Genomic DNA, 21,237 nt, shown 5'->3' with positions numbered 1-21,237 from the left:
CACAGAGAACTACAATTAAATGGAGCAACTGGTTAACTGAACTTACAAATGTAGAACAAGAAAGAAAGACCTGACATTCTTAAAAATAAATGACCTGTAGAAAGACTGGAAGATGTAGTTTCACCTTGCTGGATTTCTTCATGCGAATTAGGATGAGCAAATGGATCCGGTGACATAGATTAGCTATTATAAAACTGGCTTAAATGGAGCATTTGACGTTTAAAGTAAGCTAAAGTTTTATTTGTAAACGTGTGAAACGTAGGTAGAAATATATGAAATAAAATGTCTGGTCTATAGGCAGATGAGGTACAATCACTAAGGCCATCATCAAAGGAATTGCCACAGAGGAAGTACGTAGTGATGTAGTTTGAAGAAGAACGTCTCTCCTTTCAGGACTAGAAAGCAATGGACAACCAAAAGGAATGCTATGATTCTGTGATTCAGATGACTACTTCTGGATGGTGGTCCTACATTTGGCTGTCTGTGTTTTAGTTGTACTGCTTGAGCAATTTCTTCCAGGATGGATCGAAGAGAGGTCTTGTCATCGAGCAGTTGGTCAGTTACTTTGTTTAGCTCATGCCTTTCAAGTTAAAAGACTTTAGCGATGCCTCGCGCCTCATGAAAAGGCCCATGTCTATGAACTTAAAAATTGTACTAAATATACACAATTCTGCTCAACTAAAGCTGAGCATTTAGTACTAGTATAGGACTTCCGTTGGACAACAGGGAATTGAAGCCATCAATTAAGTGCCGGCGCCTGTGCATTACTAGCAGTGATCACAATGATGTGCCTCAGTGAGAAACAACTATACTGGTATGTTTTCAAGGGCTATTTAAAAAACTTTTCCTTGGATGGCTTATTGCCTTTGAAGAAAGAAGATACTACCTTATTTATTCAAAGAGCAGGGGATTCACCATCAACAAATACACAGGTCATTCAGACACTTTGCAAATCCCTATTTGGGTGAAAACAACCATTTGTGCACCAATCATAATTCTAAACTTATTGCAAATTGCACTGTTTCTCTGCATGATTTTCACCAGGTTAAGACTGGAAATAATACTTCAGTCAAACACTGCTAATTGCAACAATGCACAGCTCAGAACTGAGATCTTTCTTGTGATCGGTGGTTTAACCCTATTCAGCAGGTTGAAACCCTGGAATACCACAGTCCACAGCATCACAACTTTCAAGTGTGCAATTTCTGCACTGTTGTTTGCAAGGCTCTATCAACAAGTAATCTTTGAAAGGATGGAAGAAATGTACGCTACTGACTGTCCGGTAACTAAGACATTTAAAGGGGTGCCACAAAATGTTTCAAAGCACAAATCAACTATCCAATGTAGTCACTGGTGCTATCCAGAAGAACCAGAGGTAACGGGGTCCGGTCTCTAATCTCCTCTCAGAATGTCTACATTTTACAGAAGTTTAGGACCCAACTGTTTATGGTAATTTTGCTGTAGATGTACTAGTGGGCCACGACCCACAATTGAGTCAAAAGGGTTCCTCACATTTAACCACTGAGCTCAATGGCTTCATCATTTAAAAGGGAGATGTGGACTTTAGAGGTAGGACTTGACAGTGGCTTCAAGAAAGGGTTACGTCACGGTCTGTCATCATTTTAAAAACAGCTGCCCTTGCTAAAGGAAGGGTTTATTGGAAAGATGGAGCATGGGTTGATGCAAATGTGTGGTAGGGTTGACTAAATTATACAGCAAGAGAAGACAAATTATGCAGCATAACATATTTATGCTAGTATTACTACATTATTTTCTCATTTTTACTCATTACCACTGTCTGAGCAAAGTTTCTCCTCATCAGTACCAGTTGCTAAGCAACAGCAAGATGAAAAGTGAAGGCCTGAAGAGGGGAGCTATGCGCCTAGATGTGTGTGTCATAAACAGAGTCAAAGGTCTATGTATCCTAATGACATTCAAAATTTAAAAATGTATTGACGTGTCACTTTAGAGGTGCCTGTCTCACCCATGAGACTTACTCTTTCATGGGTCGGCTTGGGAGATTTCGCTTTTGTCTCCCTCATTGGCGTTATTACTTATTTGAACAATTATAATGTTACAAGGAGCGGTAGTTAGTATCAGTACTTGCACCACTGACAATCTGTGTATCTGTTTTTAACAGGAATGAGCACTACAGCAGCAACCACCGCAGGCACCACAACACCTGCGACTACCACAAGCAGCACACATTCTGAGACAACAGGTACACTTTGTGTCTTTATTTCTGCTGAATGATTTATTGATAACTGAGGGAAACATCTATGAAAGAATTTAGCAGTCACAAATGGCATATTGGGTTATTTTCTACTGCTAAAAAAGCCTTTCTACATTTACTAACCCTATTTTGTGAATCAGTAACCTTTTACTGACTTGCACTATAGGGTTTGCGATTCCGTATTAGGATGGGGTGTGTGATGAGTGTCCATTCCAAATACCCACTCTCATTGGTATTTGCGAATGTTATGAGACCGAGAATACGGCTGCAAAACATTCACATTTTACCAAAAATTTTAATTAGGAGTAAACAATGCACAAATTGGAAGGGGCCCCTAGGCGACCCCTTCCCCTTTGTCAATGGGGGCACCAACATTTTTTCAGAGCACGCAGAATGTACACAGACCAGTGCCTACTCTTAAAAAATGAAAAGAAAACTTTTCATTTTTTTGTTGAAATACATCCTGTTTTTCTTTAAGGAAAACAGACTCTATTTAAAAACAAGCATTTGCAAAGCAATAGGTCTCACATTTGCTCGAGTTAGAGCTGTTATTATTGTGAACCCCTAACTGGACTTTTCTTGCCACATATATTGAAAATGAAACGTAATTCAATTTCACACATGCAACCCGATTCAAAGCCTCACACCATGAGCATGAAGGAGACACAAAAAATGAAAAACAAGTTTGCTTGCAATCAAACATACCAGCAAAAGTGCAATTAGCCATGTTAATGGGTAGATGTCAAAGGCGGTAACCAAAGCGCCCCAAGGAGGGCCAAACGTGTAACATTTACCAATGATAACAAAGGATTTTTGTAGGGCAAGCCCATGAACGAGCGATAGTAATGGGAGTGAGGGCGGGGTGCGGTTAAAAGTACAAACAGATAACAACGCATAGAAAAAAGCAGCGCTTCCGCGCTGTTATGCTCAACCTAAAAAGGGAGGTGGGTTAGAAAGAGATGTGTGGTAGAGTTTAGAAAACCTAAAAAGTCGTTTTATTTGAAATATACTACAGAAATTGTAGGGGCATTGCAAAAGAAACAAAATTACTTTTGTTATAGCAATTCACCAGACAATGGACTTCAGAGGCAGAAACATTAAGCATGTTATGTATCAGGTGTCTACACAGCTTAACATGTCTAATATTTATGTATAAAATTAAAATAAGAAAAAAATATTTTTTCACAGAGAACTACAATTAAATGAAGCAACTGGTTAACTGAACTTACAAATGTTGAACAAGGAAGAAAGACCTGACATTCTTAAAAATAAATGACCTGTAGAAAGACTGGAAAATGTAGTTTCACCTTGCTGGATTTCTTCATGCGAATTAGGATGACCAAATGGATCTGGTGACATAGATTAGCTATTATAAAACTGGCTTAAATGGAGCATTTGACGTTTAAAGTAAGCTAAAGTTGTATTTGTAAACGTGTGAAACGTAGGTAGAAATATATGAAATAAAATGTCTGGTCTATAGGCAGTTGAGGTACAATCACTAAGGCCATCATCAAATGAATTGCTACAGAGGAAGTACGTAGTGATGTAGTTTGAAGAAGAACGTCTCTCCTTTCAGGACTAGAAAGCACTGGACAACCAAAAGGAATGCTATGATTCTGTGATTCAGATGACTACTTCTGGATTGTGGTCGTCCATTTGGCTGTCTGTGTTTTAGTTGTACTGCTTGAGCAATTTCTTCCAGGGTGGATCGAAGAGAGGTCTTGTCATCGAGCAGTTGGTCAGTTACTTTGTCTAGCTCATGACTTTCAAGTTAAAAGACTTTAGCCATGCCTCGCGCCTCATAAAAAGGCCCATGTCCATGAACTTAAAAATTGTACTAAATATACACAATTCTGCTCAACTAAAGCTGAGCATTTAGTACTAGTATAGGACTTTCGTTGGACAACAGGGAATTGAAGCCATCAATTAAGTGCCGGCGCCTGTGCATTACTAGCAGTGATCACAATGATGTGCCTCAGTGAGAAACAACTATACTGGTATGTTTTCAAGGGCTATTTAAAAAAACGTTCCCTTTGATGGCTTATTGCCTTTGAAGAAAGAAGATACTACCTTATTTATTCAAAGAGCAGGGGATTCACCATCAACAAATACTCAGGTCATTCCGACACTTTGCAAATCCCTATTTGGGTGAAAACAACATTTGTGCCCCAATCATAATTCTAAACTTATTGCAAATTGCACTGTTTCTCGGCATGATTTTCACCAGGTTAAGACTGGAAACAATACTTCAGTCTAACACTGCTAATTGCAACAATGCACAGCTCAGAACTGAGATCTTTCTTGCGATCAGTGGTTTAACCCTATTCAGCAGGTTGAAACCCTGGAATGCCACAGTCCACAGCATCACAACTTTCAAGTGTGCAATTTCTGCACTGTTGTTTGCAAGGCTCTATCAACAAGTAATCTTTGAAAGGATGGATGAAATGTAAGCTACTGACTGTCCGGTAGCTAAGAAATTTAAAGGGGTGCCACAAAATGTTTCAAAGCACAAATCAACTATCCAATGTAGTCACTGGTGCTATCCAGAAGAACCAGAGGTAACGGGGTCCGGTCTCTAATCTCCTCTTAGGGTGTCTAAATTTTACAGACGTTTAGGACCCAACTGTTTATGGTAATTTTGCTATAGATGTACTAGTGGGCCACCACCCACAATTGAGTCAAAAGGGTTCCTCACATTTAACCGCTGAGCTCAATGGCTTCATCATTTAAAATGACATGTAGACTTTAGAGGTAGGACTTGAAAGTGGCTTCAAGAATGGGTTACTTCACTGTCTGTCATCATATTAAAAATAGCTGCCCTTGCTAAAGGAAGAGTTTATTGGAAAGATGGAGCATGGGTTGATGGAATTGTGTGGTAGGGTTGACTTAATTATACAGCAAGAGAAGACAAACTATGCGGCATAACATATTTATGCTAGTATTACTACATTATTTTCTCATTTGTACTCATTACCACTGTCTGAGCAAAGTTTCTCCTCATGAGTACCAGTTGCTAAGCAACAGCAAGATGACCCGTGAAGGCCTGAAGAGGGGAGCTATGCGCCTAGAGGTGTGTGTCATAAACGGAGTGAAAGGTCTATGTATCCTAATGACATTCAAGATTTAAAAATGTATTGACGTGTTACTTTAGAGGTGCCTGTCTCACCCATGAGACTTACTCTTTCATGTGTTGGTTTGGGAGGTTTCGCTTTTGTCTACCTCATGGGCGTTAGTACTTATTTCAACAATTATAATGTTACAAGGAGAGGTAGTTAGTATCAGTACTTGCACCACTGACAATCTGTGTATCTGTTTTTAACAGGAATGAGCACTACAGCAGCAACCACCGCTGGCACCACAACACCTGCGACTACCACAAGCAGCACACATTCTGACACAACAGGTACACTTTATGTCTTTATTTCTGCTGAATGATTTATTGGTAACTGAGGGACACATCTATGAAAGAATTTAGCAGTCAAAAATGGCATATTGGGTTATTTTCTACTGCTAAAAAAGCCTTTCTACATGTACTAACCCTATTTTGCGAATCAGTAACCCTTTACTGACTTGCACAATAGGGTTTGAGATTCCGTGTTAAGATGGGGTGTGTGATGAGTGTCCATTCCTAATAACCACTCTCATTGGTATTTGCGAATATTATGAGACCGAGAATACGCTTGCAAAACATTCGCATTTTAACAAAAATCTTAATTAGGAGTAAACAATGCACAAATTGGAAGGGGCGCCCAGGGGACCCCTTCCCCTTTGTCAATGGGGGCACCAACATTGTTTCAGAGCACGCAGAATGTACACAGACCAGTGCCTACTCTTAAAAAATGAAAAGAAAACTTTTCATTTTTTTGTTGAAATACATCCTGTTTTTCTTTAAGGAAAACAGACTCTATTTAAAAACAAGCATTTGCAATGCAATAGGTCTCACATTTGCTCGAGTTAAAGCTGTTATTATTTTGAACCCCTAACTGGAGTTTTCTTGCCACATATATTGAAAATGAAACGTAATTCAATTTCACACATGCAACCCGATTCAAAGCCTCACACCATGAGCATGAAGGAGACACACAAAAGGGAAAACAAGTTTGCTTGCAATCAAACATGCCAGCAAAAGTGCAATTAGCCATGTTAATGGGTAGCTGTCAAAGGCGGTAACCAAAGCGCCCCAAGGAGGGAAAAACGTGTAACATTTACCAATGATAACAAAGGATTTTTGTAGGGCAAGCCCATGAACGAGCCATAGTAATGGGCGTGAGGGCGGGGTGCGGTTAAAAGTACAAACAGATAACAACGCATAGAAAAAAGCAGCGCTTCCGCGCTGTTATGCTCAACCTAAAAAGGGAGGTGGGTTAGAAAGAGATGTGTGGTAGAGTTTAGAAAACCTAAAAAGTTGTTTTATTTGAAATATACTACAGAAATTGTAGGGGCATTGCAAAAGAAAAAAATGACTTTGATATAGCAATTCACCAGACAATGGACTTCAGAGGCAGAAACATTAAGCATGTTATGTATCAGGTGTCTACACAGCTTAACATGTCTAATATTTATGTATAAAATTAAAATAAGAACAAACTATTTTTTCACAGAGAACTACAATTAAATGAAGCAACTGGTTAACTGAACTTACAAATGTAGAACAAGAAAGAAAGACCTGACATTCTTAAAAATAAATGACCTGTAGAAAGACTGGAAGATGTAGTTTCACCTTGCTGGATTTCTTCATGCGAATTAGGATGAGCAAATGGATCCGGTGACATAGATTACCTATTATAAAACTCGATTAAATGGAGCATTTGACGTTTAAAGTAAGCCAAAGTTTTATTTGTAAACGTGTGAAACATAGGTAGAAATATATGAAATAAAATGTCTGGTCTAAAGGCAGTTGAGGTACAATCACTAAGGCCATCATCAAAGGAATTGCTACAGAGGAAGTACGTAGTGATGTAGTTTGAAGAAGAATGTCTCTCCTTTAAGGACTAGAAAGCACTGGACAACCAAAAGGAATGCTATGATTTTGTGATTGAGATGAGTACTTCTGGATGGTGGTCCTCCATTTGGCTGTCTGTGTTTTGGTTGTACTGCTTGAGTAATTTCTTCCAGGGTGGATCGAAGAGAGGTCTTGTCATCGAGCAGTTGGTCAGTTACTTTGTCTAGCTCATGACTTTCAAGTTAAAAGACTTTAGCCATGCCTCACGCCTCATGAAAAGGCCCATGTCCACGAACTTAAAAATTGTACTAAATATACACAATTCTGCTCAACTAAAGATGAGCATTTAGTACTAGTATAGGACTTTCGTTGGACAACAGGGAATTGAAGCCATCAATTAAGTGCCGGCGCCTGTGCATTACTAGCAGGGATCACAATGATGTGCCTCAGTGAGAAACAACTATACTGGTTTGTTTTCAAGGGCCATTTAAAAAACTTTTCCTTGGATGGCTTATTGCCTTTGAAGAAAGAAGATACTACCTTATTTATTCAAAGAGCAGGGGATTCACCATCAACAAATACTCAGGTCATTCAGACACTTTGCAAATCCCTATTTGGGTGAAAACAGCCATTTGTGCCCCAATAATAATTCTAAACTTATTGCAAATTGCACTGTTTCTCGGCATGATTTTCACCAGGTTAAGACTGGAAACAATACTTCAGTCAAACACTGCTAATTGCAACAATGCACAGCTCAGAACTGAGATCTTTCTTGCGATCAGTGGGTTAACCCTATTCAACAGGTTGAAACCCTGGAATACCACAGTCCACAGCATCACAACTTTCAAGTGTGCAATTTCTGCACTGTTGTTTGCAAGGCTCTATCAACAAGTAATCTTTGAAAGGATGGAAGAAATGTAAGCTACTGACCAGTAGATAAGAAATTTAAAGGGGTGCCACAAAATGTTTGAAAGCACAAGTCAACTATCCAATGTAGTCACTGGTGCTATCCAGAAGAACCAGAGGTAACGGGGTCCGGTCTCTAATCTCCTCTTAGGATGTCTAAATTTTACAGAAGTTTAGGACCCAACTGTTTATGGTAATTTTGCTATAGATGTACTAGTGGGCCACCACCCACAATTGAGTCAAAAGGGTTCCTCACATTTAACCGCTGAGCTCGATGGCTTCATCATTTAAAATGAGATGTAGACTTTAGAGATAGGACTGGACAGTGGCTTCAAGAATGGGTTACTTCACGGTCTGTCATCATATTAAAAATAGCTGCCCTTGCTAAAGGAAGGGTTTATTTTAAAGATGGAGCATGGATTGATGAAATTCTGTGGTAGGGTTGACTAAATTATACAGCAAGAGAAGACAAATTATGCGTCATAACATATTTATGCTAGTGTTACTACATTATTTTCTCATTTTTACTCATTACCACTGTCTGAACAAAGTTTCTCCTCATGAGTACTAGTTGCTAAGCAACAGCAAGATGACCAGTGAAGGCCTGAAGAGGGGAGCTATGCGCCTAGAGGTGTGTGTCATAAACAGAGTCAAAGGTCTATGTATGCTAATGACATTCAAGATTTAAACATTTATTGACGTGTTACTTTAGAGGTGCCTGACTCACCCATGTGACTTACTCTTTCATGGGTCGGTTTGGGAGGTTTCACTTTTGTCTACCTCATGGGCGTTATTACTTATTTCAACAATTAAAATGTTACAAGGAAAGGTAGTTAGTATCAGTACTTGCACCACTGACAATCTGTGTATCTGTTTTTAACAGGAATGAGCACTACAGCAGCAACCACCGCAGGCACCACAACACCTGCGACTACCACAAGCAGCACACATTCTGAGACAACAGGTACACTTTGTGTCTTTATTTCTGCTGAATGATTTATTGGTAACTGAGGGACACATCTTTGAAAGAATTTAGCAGTCACAAATGGAATATTGGGTTATTTTCTACTGCTAAAAAAGCCTTTCTCCATGTACTAACCCTATTTTGCGAATCAGTAACCTTTTACTGACTTGCACAATAGGGTTTGCGATTCCGTATTAGGATGGGGTGTGTGATGAGTGTCCATTCCTAATAACCACTCTCATTGGTATTTGCGAATGTTATGAAACCGAGAATACGGTTGCAAAACATTCGCATTTTACCCCAAAATTTAATTAGGAGTAAACAATGCACAAATTGGAAGGGGCCCCCAGGGGACCCCTTCCCCTTTGTCAATGGGGGCACCAACATTTTTTCAGAGCACGCAGAATGTACACAGACCAGTGCCTACTCTTAAAAAATGAAAAGAAAACATTTAATTTTTTTGTTGAAATACATCCTCTTTTTCTTTAAGGAAAACAGACTCTATTTAAAAACAAGCATTTGCAATGCAATAGGTCTCACATTTGCTCGAGTTAAAGCTGTTATTATTGTGAACCCCTAACTGGACTTTTCTTGCCACATATATTGAAAATGAAACGTAATTCAATTTCACACATGCGACCCGATTCAAAGCCCCACACCATGAGCATGAAGGAGATACAAAAAAGGAAAAACAAGTTTGCTTGCAATCAAACATACCAGCAAAAGTGCAATTAGCCATGTTAATGGGTAGATGTCAAAGGCGGTAACCAAAGCGTCCCAAGAAGGGACAAACGTGTGACATTTACCAATGATAACAAAGGATTTTTGTAGCGCAAGCCCATGAACGAGCTATAGTAATGGGTTGTGAGGGCGGGGTGCGGTTAAAAGTACAAACAGATAACAACGCATAGAAAAAAGCAGCGCTTCCGCGCTGTTATGCTCAACCTAAAAAGGGAGGTGGGTTAGAAAGAGATGTGTGGTAGAGTTTAGAAAACCTAAAAAGTCGTTTTATTTGAAATATACTACAGAAATTGTAGGGGCATTGCAAAAGAAAAAAATTACTTTTGATATAGCAATTCACCAGACAATGGACTTCAGAGGTAGAAACATTAAGCATGTTATGTATCAGGTGTCTACACAGCTTAACATGTCTAATATTTATGTATAAAATTAAAATAAGAACAAAATATTTTTTCACAGAGAACTACAATTAAATGAAGCAACTGGTTAACTGAACTTACAAATGTAGAACAAGAAAGAAAGACCTGACATTCTTAAAAATAAATGACCTGTAGAAAGACTGGAAGATGTAGTTTCACCTTGCTGGATTTCTTCATGCGAATTAGGATGAGCAAATGGATCCGGTGACATAGATTACCTATTATAAAACTCGATTAAATGGAGCATTTGACGTTTAAAGTAAGCCAAAGTTTTATTTGTAAACGTGTGAAACATAGGTAGAAATATATGAAATAAAATGTCTGGTCTAAAGGCAGTTGAGGTACAATCACTAAGGCCATCATCAAAGGAATTGCTACAGAGGAAGTACGTAGTGATGTAGTTTGAAGAAGAATGTCTCTCCTTTAAGGACTAGAAAGCACTGGACAACCAAAAGGAATGCTATGATATTGTGATTGAGATGAGTACTTCTGGATGGTGGTCCTCCATTTGGCTGTCTGTGTTTTGGTTGTACTGCTTGAGCAATTTCTTCCAGGGTGGATCGAAGAGAGGTCTTGTCATCGAGCAGTTGGTCAGTTACTTTGTCTAGCTCATGACTTTCAAGTTAAAAGACTTTAGCCATGCCTCACGCCTCATGAAAAGGCCCATGTCCACGAACTTAAAAATTGTACTAAATATACACAATTCTGCTCAACTAAAGATGAGCATTTAGTACTAGTATAGGACTTTCGTTGGACAACAGGGAATTGAAGCCATCAATTAAGTGCCGGCGCCTGTGCATTACTAGCAGGGATCACAATGATGTGCCTCAGTGAGAAACAACTATACTGGTTTGTTTTCAAGGGCCATTTAAAAAACTTTTCCTTGGATGGCTTATTGCCTTTGAAGAAAGAAGATACTACCTTATTTATTCAAAGAGCAGGGGATTCACCATCAACAAATACTCAGGTCATTCAGACACTTTGCAAATCCCTATTTGGGTGAAAACAGCCATTTGTGCCCCAATAATAATTCTAAACTTATTGCAAATTGCACTGTTTCTCGGCATGATTTTCACCAGGTTAAGACTGGAAACAATACTTCAGTCAAACACTGCTAATTGCAACAATGCACAGCTCAGAACTGAGATCTTTCTTGCGATCAGTGGGTTAACCCTATTCAACAGGTTGAAACCCTGGAATACCACAGTCCACAGCATCACAACTTTCAAGTGTGCAATTTCTGCACTGTTGTTTGCAAGGCTCTATCAACAAGTAATCTTTGAAAGGATGGAAGAAATGTAAGCTACTGACCGGTAGATAAGAAATTTAAAGGGGTGCCACAAAATGTTTCAAAGCACAAGTCAACTATCCAATGTAGTCACTGGTGCTATCCAGAAGAACCAGAGGTAACGGGGTCCGGTCTCTAATCTCCTCTTAGGATGTCTAAATTTTACAGAAGTTTAGGACCCAACTGTTTATGGTAATTTTGCTATAGATGTACTAGTGGGCCACCACCCACAATTGAGTCAAAAGGGTTCCTCACATTTAACCGCTGAGCTCGATGGCTTCATCATTTAAAATGAGATGTAGACTTTAGAGATAGGACTAGACAGTGGCTTCAAGAATGGGTTACTTCACGGTCTGTCATCATATTAAAAATAGCTGCCCTTGCTAAAGGAAGGGTTTATTTTAAAGATGGAGCATGGGTTGATGAAATTGTGTGGTAGGGTTGACTAAATTATACAGCAAGAGAAGACAAATTATGCGTCATAACATATTTATGCTAGTGTTACTACATTATTTTCTAATTTTTACTCATTACCACTGTCTGAGCAAAGTTTCTCCTCATGAGTACTAGTTGCTAAGCAACAGCAAGATGACCAGTGAAGGCCTGAAGAGGGGAGCTATGCGCCTAGAGGTGTGTGTCATAAACAGAGTCAAAGGTCTATGTATGCTAATGACATTCAAGATTTAAACATTTATTGACGTGTTACTTTAGAGGTGCCTGTCTCACCCATGAGACTTACTCTTTCATGGGTCGGTTTGGGAGGTTTCACTTTTGTCTACCGCATGGGCGTTATTACTTATTTCAACAATTAAAATGTTACAAGGAAAGGTAGTTAGTATCAGTACTTGCACCACTGACAATCTGTGTATCTGTTTTTAACAGGAATGAGCACTACAGCAGCAACCACCGCAGGCACCACAACACCTGCGACTACCACAAGCAGCACACATTCTGAGACAACAGGTACACTTTGTGTCTTTATTTCTGCTGAATGATTTATTGGTAACTGAGGGACACATCTTTGAAAGAATTTAGCAGTCACAAATGGAATATTGGGTTATTTTCTACTGCTAAAAAAGCCTTTCTCCATGTACTAACCCTATTTTGCGAATCAGTAACCTTTTACTGACTTGCACAATAGGGTTTGCGATTCCGTATTAGGATGGGGTGTGTGATGAGTGTCCATTCCTAATAACCACTCTCATTGGTATTTGCGAATGTTATGAGACCGAGAATACGGTTGCAAAACATTCGCATTTTACCCCAAAATTTAATTAGGAGTAAACAATGCACAAATTGGAAGGGGCCCCCAGGGGACCCCTTCCCCTTTGTCAATGGGGGCACCAACATTTTTTCAGAGCACGCAGAATGTACACAGACCAGTGCCTACTCTTAAAAAATGAAAAGAAAACATTTAATTTTTTTGTTGAAATACATCCTCTTTTTCTTTAAGGAAAACAGACTCTATTTAAAAACAAGCATTTGCAATGCAATAGGTCTCACATTTGCTCGAGTTAAAGCTGTTATTATTGTGAACCCCTAACTGGACTTTTCTTGCCACATATATTGAAAATGAAACGTAATTCAATTTCACACATGCGACCCGATTCAAAGCCCCACACCATGAGCATGAAGGAGATACAAAAAAGGAAAAACAAGTTTGCTTGCAGCAAAAGTGCAATTAGCCATGTTAATGGGTAGATGTCAAAGGCGGTAACCAAAGCGCCCCAAGGAGGGACAAACGTGTGACATTTACCAATGATAACAAAGGATTTTTGTAGGGCAAGCCCATGAACGAGCGATAGTAATGGGCGTGAGGGCGGGGTGGGGTTAAAAGTACAAACAGATAACAACGCATAGAAAAAAGCAGCGCTTCTGCGCTGTTATGCTCAACCTAAAAAGGGAGGTGGGTTAGAAAGAGATGTGTGGTAGAGTTTAGAAAACCTAAAAAGTCGTTTTATTTGAAATATACTACAGAAATAGTAGTTGCATTGCAAAAGAAAAACATGACTTTTGATATAGCAATTCACCAGACAATGGTCTTCAGAGGCAGAAACATTAAGCATGTTATGTATCAGGTGTCTACACAGCTTAACATGTCTAATATTTATGTATAAAATTAAAATAAGAACAAAATATTTTTTCACAGAGAACTACAATTAAATGAAGCAACGGGTTAACTGAACTTACAAATGTAGAACAAGAAAGAAAGACCTGACATTCTTAAAAATAAATGACCTGTAGAAAGACTGGAAGATGTAGTTTAACCTTGCTGGATTTCTTCATGCGAATTAGGATGAGCAAATGGATCCGGTGACATAGATTAGCTATTATAAAACTCGATTAAATGGAGCATTTGACGTTTAAAGTAAGCTAAAGTTTTATTTGTAAACGTGTGAAACATAGGTAGAAATATATGAAATAAAGTGTCTGGTCTATAGGGAGTTGAGGTACAATCACTATGGCCATCATCAAATGAATTGCTACAGAGGAAGTACGTAGTGATGTAGTTTGAAGAAGAATGTCTCTCCTTTCAGGACTAGAAAGCACTGGACAACCAAAAGGAATGCTATGATTTTGTGATTCAGATGAGTACTTCTAGATGGTGGTCCTCCATTTGGCTGTCTGTGTTTTAGTTGTACTGCTTGAGCAATTTCTTCCGGGGTGGATCGAAGAGAGGTCTTGTCATCGAGCAGTTGGTCAGTTACTTTGTCTAGCTCATGACTTTCAAGTTAAAAAACTTTAGTCATGCCTCGCGCCTCATGAAAAGGCCCATGTCCATGAACTTAAATATTGTACTAAATATACACAATTCTGCTCAACTAAAGATGAGCATTTAGTTCTAGTATAGGACTTTCGTTGGACAACAGGGAATTGAAGCCATCAATTAAGTGCTGGCGCCTGTGCATTACTAGCAGTGATCACAATGATGTGCCTCAGTGAGAAACAACTATACTGGTATGTTTTCAAGGGCTATTTAAAAAACTTTCCCTTGGATGGCTTATTGCCTTTGAAGAAAGAAGATAATACCTTATTTATTCAAAGAGCAGGGGATTCACCATCAACAAATACTCAGGTCATTCAGACACTTTGCAAATCCCTATTTGGGTGAAAACAACCATTTGTGCACCAATAATAATTCTAAACTTATTGCAAATTGCACTGTTTCTCGGCATGATTTTCACCAGGTTAAGACTGGAAACAATACTTCAGTCAAACACTGCTAATTGCAACAATGCACAGCTCAGAACTGAGATCTTTCTTGCGATCAGTGGGTTAACCCTATTCAGCAGGTTGAAACCCTGGAATACCACAGTCCACAGCATCACAACTTTCAAGTGTACAATTTCTGCACTGTTGTTTGCAAGGCTCTATCAACAAGTAATCTTTGAAAGGATGTAAGAACTGTAAGCTACTGACTGTCCGATAGCTAAGAAATTTAAAGGGGTGCCACAAAATGTTTCAAAGCACAAATCAACTATCCAATGTAGTCACTGGTGCTATCCAGAAGAACCAGAGGTAACGGGGTCCCGTCTCTAATCTCCTCTTAGGATGTCTAAACTTTACAGAAGTTTAGGACCCAACTGTTTATGGTAATTTTGCTATAGATGTACTAGTGGGCCACCACCCACAATTGAGTCAAAAGGGTTCCTCACATTTAACCGCTGAGCTCAATGGCTTCATCATTTAAAATGAGATGTAGACATTAGAGGTAGGACTTGACAGTGGCTTCAAGAATGGGTTACTTCGCGGTCTGTCATCATATTAAAAATAGCTGCCCTTGCTAAAGGAAGGGTTTATTGGAAAGATGGAGCATGGGTTGATGAAATTGTGTGGTAGGGTTGACTAAATTATACAGCAAGAGAAGACAAATTATGCTTCATAACATATTTATGCTAGTGTTACTACATTATTTTCTCATTTTTACTCATTACCACTGTCTGAGCAAAGTTTCTCCTCATGAGTACTAGTTGCAAAGCAACAGCAAGATGACCAGTGAAAGCCTGAAGAGGGGAGCTATGTGCCTAGAGGTGTATGTCATAAACAGAGTCAAAGGTCTATGTATCCTAATGACATTCAAGATTTAAAAATGTATTGACTTGTTATTTTAGAGGTGCCTGTCTCACCCATGAGACTTATTCTTTCATGGGTCGGTTTGGGAGGTTTCACTTTTGTCTACCTCATGGGCGTTATTACTTATTTCAACAATTATAATGTTACAAGGAGAGGTAGTTAGTATTGGTACTTGCACCACTGACAATCTGTGTATCTGTTTTTAACAGGAATGAGCACTACAGCAGCAACCACCGCAGGCACCACAACACCTGCGACTACCACAAGCAGCACACATTCTGAGACAACAGGTACACTTTGAGTCTTTATTTCTGCTGAATGATTTATTGGTAAATGAGGGACACATCTATGAAAGAATTTAGCAGTCACAAATGGCATATTGGGTTATTTTCTACTGCTAAAAAAGGCTATCTACATGTACTAACCCTATTTTGCGAATCAGTAACCTTTTACTGACTTGCACAATAGGGTTTGCGATTCCGTATTAGGATGGGGTGTGTGATGAGTGTCCATTCTTAATAACCACTCTCATTGGTATTTGCGAATGTTATGAGACCTAGAATACGGTTGCAAAACATTCGCATTTTACCCAAAATTTTAATTAGGAGTAAACAATGCACAAATTGGAAGGGGCCCCCAGGGGACCCCTTCCCCTTTGTCAATGGGGGCACCAACATTTTTTCAGAGCACGCAGAATGTACACAGACCAGTGCCTACTCTTAAAAAATGAAAAGAAAACTTTTCATTTTTTTGTTGAAATACATCCTGTTTTTCTTTAAGGAAAACAGACTCTAATTAAAAACAAGCATTTGCAATGCAATAGGTCTCACATTTGCTCGAGTTAGAGCTGTTATTATTGTAAACCCCTAACTGGACTTTTCTTGCCACATATATTGAAAATGAAACGTAATTCAATTTCACACGTGCGACCCGATTCAAAGCCTCACACCATGAGCATGAAGGAGACACAAAAAAGGAAAAACAAGTTTGCTTGCAATCAAACATGCCAGCAAAAGTGCAATTAGCCATGTTAATGGGTCGATGTCAAAGGCGGTAACCAAAGCACCAGAAGGAGAGATAAACGTGTAACATTTACCAATGATAACAAAGGATTTTTGTAGGGCAAGCCCATGAACGAGCGATAGTAATGGGCGTGAGGGCGGGGTGCGGATAAAAGTACAAACAGATAACAACGCATAGAAAAAAGAAGCGCTTCTGCGCTATTATGCTCATCCTAAAAAGGGTGGTGGGTTAGAAAGAGATGTGTGGTAGAGTTTTAGAAAACCTAAAAAGTTGTTTTATTTGAAATGTACTACAGAAATTGTAGGGGCATTGCAAAAGAAAAAAAGAACTTTTGATATAGCAATTCACCAGACAATGGACTTCAGATGCAGAAACATTAAGCATGTTATGTATCACGTGTCTACACAGCTTAACATGCCTAATATTTATGTATAAAATTAAAATAAGAACAAAATATTTTTTCACAGAGAACTACAATTAAATGAAGCAACTGGTTAACTGAACTTACAAATGTAGAACAAGAAATAAAGTCCTGACATTATTAAAAATAAATGACCTGTAGAAAGACTGGAAGATGTAGTTTTACCTTGCTGGATTTCTTCATGCGAATTAGGATGAACAAATGGATCCGGTGACAAAGATTAGCTATTATAAAACTGGCTTAAATGGAGCATTTGACTTTTAAAGTAAGCTAAAGTTTTATTTCTAAACATGTGAAACGTAGGTAGAAATATATGAAATAAAATGTCTGGTCTATAGGCAGTTGAGGTACAATCACTAAGGCCATCATCAAAGGAATTGCTACAGAGGAAGTACGTAGTGATGTAGTTTGAAGAAGAATGTCTCTCCTTTCAGAACTAGAAAGCACTGGACGACCAAAAGGAATGCTATGATTCTGTGATTCAGATGACTACTTCTGGATGGTGGTCCTCCATTTGGCTGTCTGTGTTTTAGTTGTACTGCTTGAGCAATTTCTTCCAGGGTGGATCGAAGAGAGGTCTTGTCATCGAGCAGTTGGTCAGTTACTTTGTCTAGCTCATGACTTTCAAGTTAAAAGACTTTAGCCATGCCTCGCGCCTCATGAAAAGGCCCATGTTCATGAAGTTAAAAATTGTACTAAATATAAACAATTCTGCTCAACTAAAGCTGAACATTTAGTACTAGTATAGGACTTTAGTTGGACAACAGGGAATTGAAGCCATCAATTAAGTGCTGGCGCCTGTGCATTACTAGCAGTGATCACAATGATGTGCCTCAGTGAGAAACAACTATACTGGTATGTTTTCAAGGGCTATTTAAAAAACGTTCCCTTGGATGGCTTATTGCCTTTGAAGAAAGAAGATACTACCTTATTTATTCAAAGAGCAGGGGATTCACCATCAACAAATACTCAGGTCATTCAGACACTTTGCAAATCCCTATTTGGGTGAAAACAACCATTTGTGCACCAATCATAATTCTAAACTTATTGCAAATTGCACTGTTTCTCAGCATGATTTTCACCAGGTTAAGACTGGAAACAATACTTCAGTCAAACACTGCTAATTGCAACAATGCACAGCTCAGAACTGAGATCTTTCTTGCGATCAGTGGGTTAACCCTATTCAGCAGGTTGAAACCCTGGAATACCACAGTCCACAGCATCACAACTTTCAAGTGTGCAATTTCTGCACTGTTTTTTGCAAGGCTCTATCAACAAGTAATCTTTGAAAGGATGGAAGAAATGTAAGCTACTGACCGGTAGCTAAGAAATTTAAAGGGGTGCCACAAAATGTTTGAAAGCACAAATCAACTATCCAATGTAGTCACTGGTGCTATCCAGAAGAACCAGAGGTAACGGGGTCCGGTCTCTAATCTCCTCTTAGGATGTCTAAATTTTACAGAAGTTTAGGACCCAACTGTTTATGGTAATTTTGCTATAGATGTACTAGTGGGCCACCACCCACAATTGAGTCAAAAGGGTTCCTCACATTTAACCGCTGAGCTCAATGGCTTCATCATTTAAAATGAGATGTAGACTTTAGAGGTAGGACTTGACAGTGGCTTCAAGAATGGGTTACTTCACGGTCTGTCATCATATTAAAAATAGCTGCCCTTGCTAAAGGAAGGGTTTATTGGAAAGATGGAGCATGGGTTGATGAAATTGTGTGGTAGGGTTGACTAAATTATACAGCAAGAGAAGACAAATTATGCGTCATAACATATTTATGCTAGTGTTACTACATTATTTTCTAATTTTTACTCATTACCACTGTCTGAGCAAAGTTTCTCCTCATGAGTACTAGTTGCTAAGCAACAGCAAGATGACCAGTGAAGGCCTGAAGAGGGAAGCTATGCGCCTACAGGTGTATGTCATAAACAGAGTCAAAGGTCTATGTATCCTAATGACATTCAAGATTTAAAAATGTAGTGACGTGTTACTTTAGAGGTGCCTGTCTCACCCATTAAACTTATTCTTTCATGGGTCGGTTTGGGAGGTTTCACTTTTGTCTACCTCATGGGCGTTATTACTTATTTCAACAATTATAATGTTACAAGGAGAGGTAGTTAGTATCGGTACTTGCACCACTGACAATCTGTGTATCTGTTTTTAACAGGAATGAGCACTACAGCAGCAACCACCGCAGGCACCACAACACCTGCGACTACCACAAGCAGCACACATTCTGAGACAACAGGTACACTTTGTGTCTTTATTTCTACTGAATGATTTATTGGTAACTGAGGGACACATCTTTGAAAGAATTTAGCAGTCACAAATGGAATATTGGGTTATTTTCTACTGCTAAAAAAGCCTTTCTCCATGTACTAACCCTATTTTGCGAATCAGTAACCTTTTACTGACTTGCACAATAGGGTTTGCGATTCCGTATTAGGATGGGGTGTGTGATGAGTGTCCATTCCTAATAACCACTCTCATTGGTATTTGCGAATGTTATGAGACCGAGAATACGGTTGCAAAACATTCGCATTTTACCCCAAAATTTAATTAGGAGTAAACAATGCACAAATTGGAAGGGGCCCCCAGGGGACCCCTTCCCCTTTGTCAATGGGGGCACCAACATTTTTTCAGAGCACGCAGAATGTACACAGACCAGTGCCTACTCTTAAAAAATGAAAAGAAAACATTTAATTTTTTTGTTGAAATACATCCTCTTTTTCTTTAAGGAAAACAGACTCTATTTAAAAACAAGCATTTGCAATGCAATAGGTCTCACATTTGCTCGAGTTAAAGCTGTTATTATTGTGAACCCCTAACTGGACTTTTCTTGCCACATATATTGAAAATGAAACGTAATTCAATTTCACACATGCGACCCGATTCAAAGCCCCACACCATGAGCATGAAGGAGATACAAAAAAGGAAAAACAAGTTTGCTTGCAATCAAACATACCAGCAAAAGTGCAATTAGCCATGTTAATGGGTAGATGTCAAAGGCGGTAACCAAAGCGCCCCAAGGAGGGACAAACGTGTGACATTTACCAATGATAACAAAGGATTTTTGTAGGGCAAGCCCATGAACGAGCGATAGTAATGGGCGTGAGGGCGGGGTGGGGTTAAAAGTACAAACAGATAACAACGCATAGAAAAAAGCAGCGCTTCTGCGCTGTTATGCTCAACCTAAAAAGGGAGGTGGGTTAGAAAGAGATGTGTGGTAGAGTTTAGAAAACCTAAAAAGTCGTTTTATTTGAAATATACTACAGAAATAGTAGTTGCATTGCAAAAGAAAAACATGACTTTTGATATAGCAATTCACCAGACAATGGTCTTCAGAGGCAGAAACATTAAGCATGTTATGTATCAGGTGTCTACACAGCTTAACATGTCTAATATTTATGTATAAAATTAAAATAAGAACAAAATATTTTTTCACAGAGAACTACAATTAAATGAAGCAACGGGTTAACTGAACTTACAAATGTAGAACAAGAAAGAAAGACCTGACATTCTTAAAAATAAATGACCTGTAGAAAGACTGGAAGATGTAGTTTAACCTTGCTGGATTTCTTCATGCGAATTAGGATGAGCAAATGGATCCGGTGACATAGATTAGCTATTATAAAACTCGATTAAATGGAGCATTTGACGTTTAAAGTAAGCTAAAGTTTTATTTGTAAACGTGTGAAACATAGGTAGAAATATATGAAATAAAGTGTCTGGTCTATAGGGAGTTGAGGTACAATCACTATGGCCATCATCAAATGAATTGCTACAGAGGAAGTACGTAGTGATGTAGTTTGAAGAAGAATGTCTCTCCTTTCAGGACTAGAAAGCACTGGACAACCAAAAGGAATGCTATGATTTTGTGATTCAGATGAGTACTTCTAGATGGTGGTCCTCCATTTGGCTGTCTGTGTTTTAGTTGTACTGCTTGAGCAATTTCTTCCGGGGTGGATCGAAGAGAGGTCTTGTCATCGAGCAGTTGGTCAGTTACTTTGTCTAGCTCATGACTTTCAAGTTAAAAAACTTTAGTCATGCCTCGTGCCTCATGAAAAGGCCCATGTCCATGAACTTAAATATTGTACTAAATATACACAATTCTGCTCAACTAAAGCTGAGCATTTAGTACTAGTATAGGACTTTCGTTGGACAACAGGGAATTGAAGCCATCAATTAAGTGCCGGCGCCTGTGCATTACTAGCAGT

General features: G+C 38.9%; 1 protein-coding gene across 1 annotated transcript in view; it reads left to right on the top strand.

Annotated features, from left to right (window-relative positions):
• The window catches only part of LOC138279109 (mucin-22-like), a 386,267-nt gene that overhangs the window by 284,772 nt on the left and 80,258 nt on the right, over positions 1 to 21,237 (top strand). The window contains exon 33 of the mRNA XM_069219373.1: positions 5,556 to 5,636. Coding sequence (XP_069075474.1) covers positions 5,556 to 5,636 — 81 coding nt within the window. The remainder of the gene's footprint in view (positions 1 to 5,555; positions 5,637 to 21,237) is intronic.

Source organism: Pleurodeles waltl, chromosome 2_2 (assembly GCF_031143425.1).
Source record: "Pleurodeles waltl isolate 20211129_DDA chromosome 2_2, aPleWal1.hap1.20221129, whole genome shotgun sequence".
In the NCBI taxonomy this organism is placed as follows: Eukaryota; Metazoa; Chordata; class Amphibia; order Caudata; family Salamandridae; genus Pleurodeles; species Pleurodeles waltl.
The sequence above is the reverse complement of the archived record's forward strand: the minus strand, read 5'-3'. Positions and strand labels throughout refer to the sequence as shown.